At 37.4% G+C, this 1,653-nt stretch overlaps 1 protein-coding gene across 1 annotated transcript in view; it reads right to left on the bottom strand.

The window, feature by feature from the left end:
- LOC109233390 (glycerophosphodiester phosphodiesterase GDPD6) overlaps window positions 1-1,653 on the bottom strand; it is a 5,747-nt gene continuing 4,094 nt past the window's right edge. Inside the window, exons 7-8 of the mRNA XM_019399245.1 lie at window positions 926-1,081; window positions 1-441 (exon numbers count right to left, since the gene is read on the bottom strand). Coding sequence (XP_019254790.1) covers window positions 199-441; window positions 926-1,081 — 399 coding nt within the window. The 3' untranslated portion in view covers window positions 1-198. The remainder of the gene's footprint in view (window positions 442-925; window positions 1,082-1,653) is intronic.

The raw sequence follows: 1,653 nt of genomic DNA, 5'->3' as shown, positions 1-1,653 counted from the left end.
TTGAATTTGTTTTTCCATCCCACTAAAATCAATATATTCCTCCGTTTTTGTAATGCAATAAGCAACAAGTCGAATTACTTTATCAAATTTCCTAGCGAGTCAAATAAATAGCAATTTTAAATAAGGAAAGCCAGATGGTATATACATAGACCTATAAATAGCATAGGCTTGATAAGACAATGTTAAATGCAATTGATCTCAGTTGAAGTATTTGAACTTGGAGAGCATCAATTCAATCTTATGCAGAAGTCTAGTTGCTTCTTTTTCTCCAGATGCAAATGGATTGGTCCATTCCTGATAATGGTGAAGGCTGCCTGTGAAATCTGTGAAGAGACCATCGACGCCTATCTTGTTTATCCAGTAGTCATACTCGTTGTACGGATCTTCACTGAAGTTGAAGTGTAAGAATTTGTTCTCATTCCGGAAAGTGTATGGATGAACCTGGATTTGTTATTGAAATTTAGAGGACGAACGTGTATGGAATAAAGATGAATTGCAAGATAGGAAAGAGAACAACAACAACAACAACCCAGTGTATTCCCACAAAAGGGGTATGGGGAGGGTAGAATGTACGCAGTCTTACCCCTACCCTGGAAGGGCGGAGAACGTTGTTTCCAATAGATCCTCAGCTAAAGAAAAGATGAAAGAAGCACCGATAGTAATAGAAGATAGGAAAGAGAACAAGAAAGACTTATTATGTGGAACCAACTCAACAATCCGAAGAAAGCACATAACATGCATTCCAATTCAGAACACTTTATATAAGATGTATAATTATTTTGTTTCCCTTCATTTAAAAGTAATCTAATCTTAGTTCACAATAAAATCAATAGCTGCAGAAAAGAGATCTATGAAAGGAATAATAAAGAACCGATTAACTTCACATGTCAACGATATCCTAGAAAAAAAATGATTGATCACATACCTGTAGATTATGGGCATGTGCTCTTGCGACGAGATCAGAAGGTGTTTGCAGATAATTGCTAGAAACAGGAATTATGTTGTCCTTCCAAGGCCCAATCCCCACCACATATTCCTTGATGAAGTCGAGATAACTGTCTGAAGTAATCTCCCAATATGACTGAAATGTAAAAAAAAGAAAGAAAGAAAGATCACTAATTTTTTTAGTAATAGCAAAATGGTGTGACAAACAGATTTCTCTAGGGACTATGTTGCGCAGACTCTCCAAAATGCTGCCGCACCCGTGTCGGATCCTCAAATATTACACTACTTTTGGAGGATCCGACACACACCCGGCAACATTTTCGAAGAGTTCGAGCAGCATAGTCTAGGGAATATTTTCAACATGCTACGTCCCCGAAAAGAGAATGCATGTTAGAATGTAGGTTCATTTCTTAATCAGGAGAGCGTAAACTTCTATTCTTTATCAAGGCTGTAGAATATACCTGCTAACCTTCAAACTTTAGAACAAGAATCCTTTAATATTACATGCTTTCTACAAATCTTTACCACGTCTACATATAGACTGCAGATGATAGTAGGCACTTTTATCGAATCCCAAAAGTTTGGGTTTCCTTTTTGTATGTGCTTCTAAATTGTGGGTAAACACCCCTCCCCCCCCCCCCCACTCCTTTTTTCCTTTCTTTCGTCATTAGTCATTTCTGTCATAACGATAGTCAACATCTTGTTCAC

Source organism: Nicotiana attenuata, chromosome 10 (assembly GCF_001879085.1).
Source record: "Nicotiana attenuata strain UT chromosome 10, NIATTr2, whole genome shotgun sequence".
NCBI classification, from domain to species: domain Eukaryota; kingdom Viridiplantae; phylum Streptophyta; class Magnoliopsida; order Solanales; family Solanaceae; genus Nicotiana; species Nicotiana attenuata.
The sequence above is the reverse complement of the archived record's forward strand: the minus strand, read 5'-3'. Positions and strand labels throughout refer to the sequence as shown.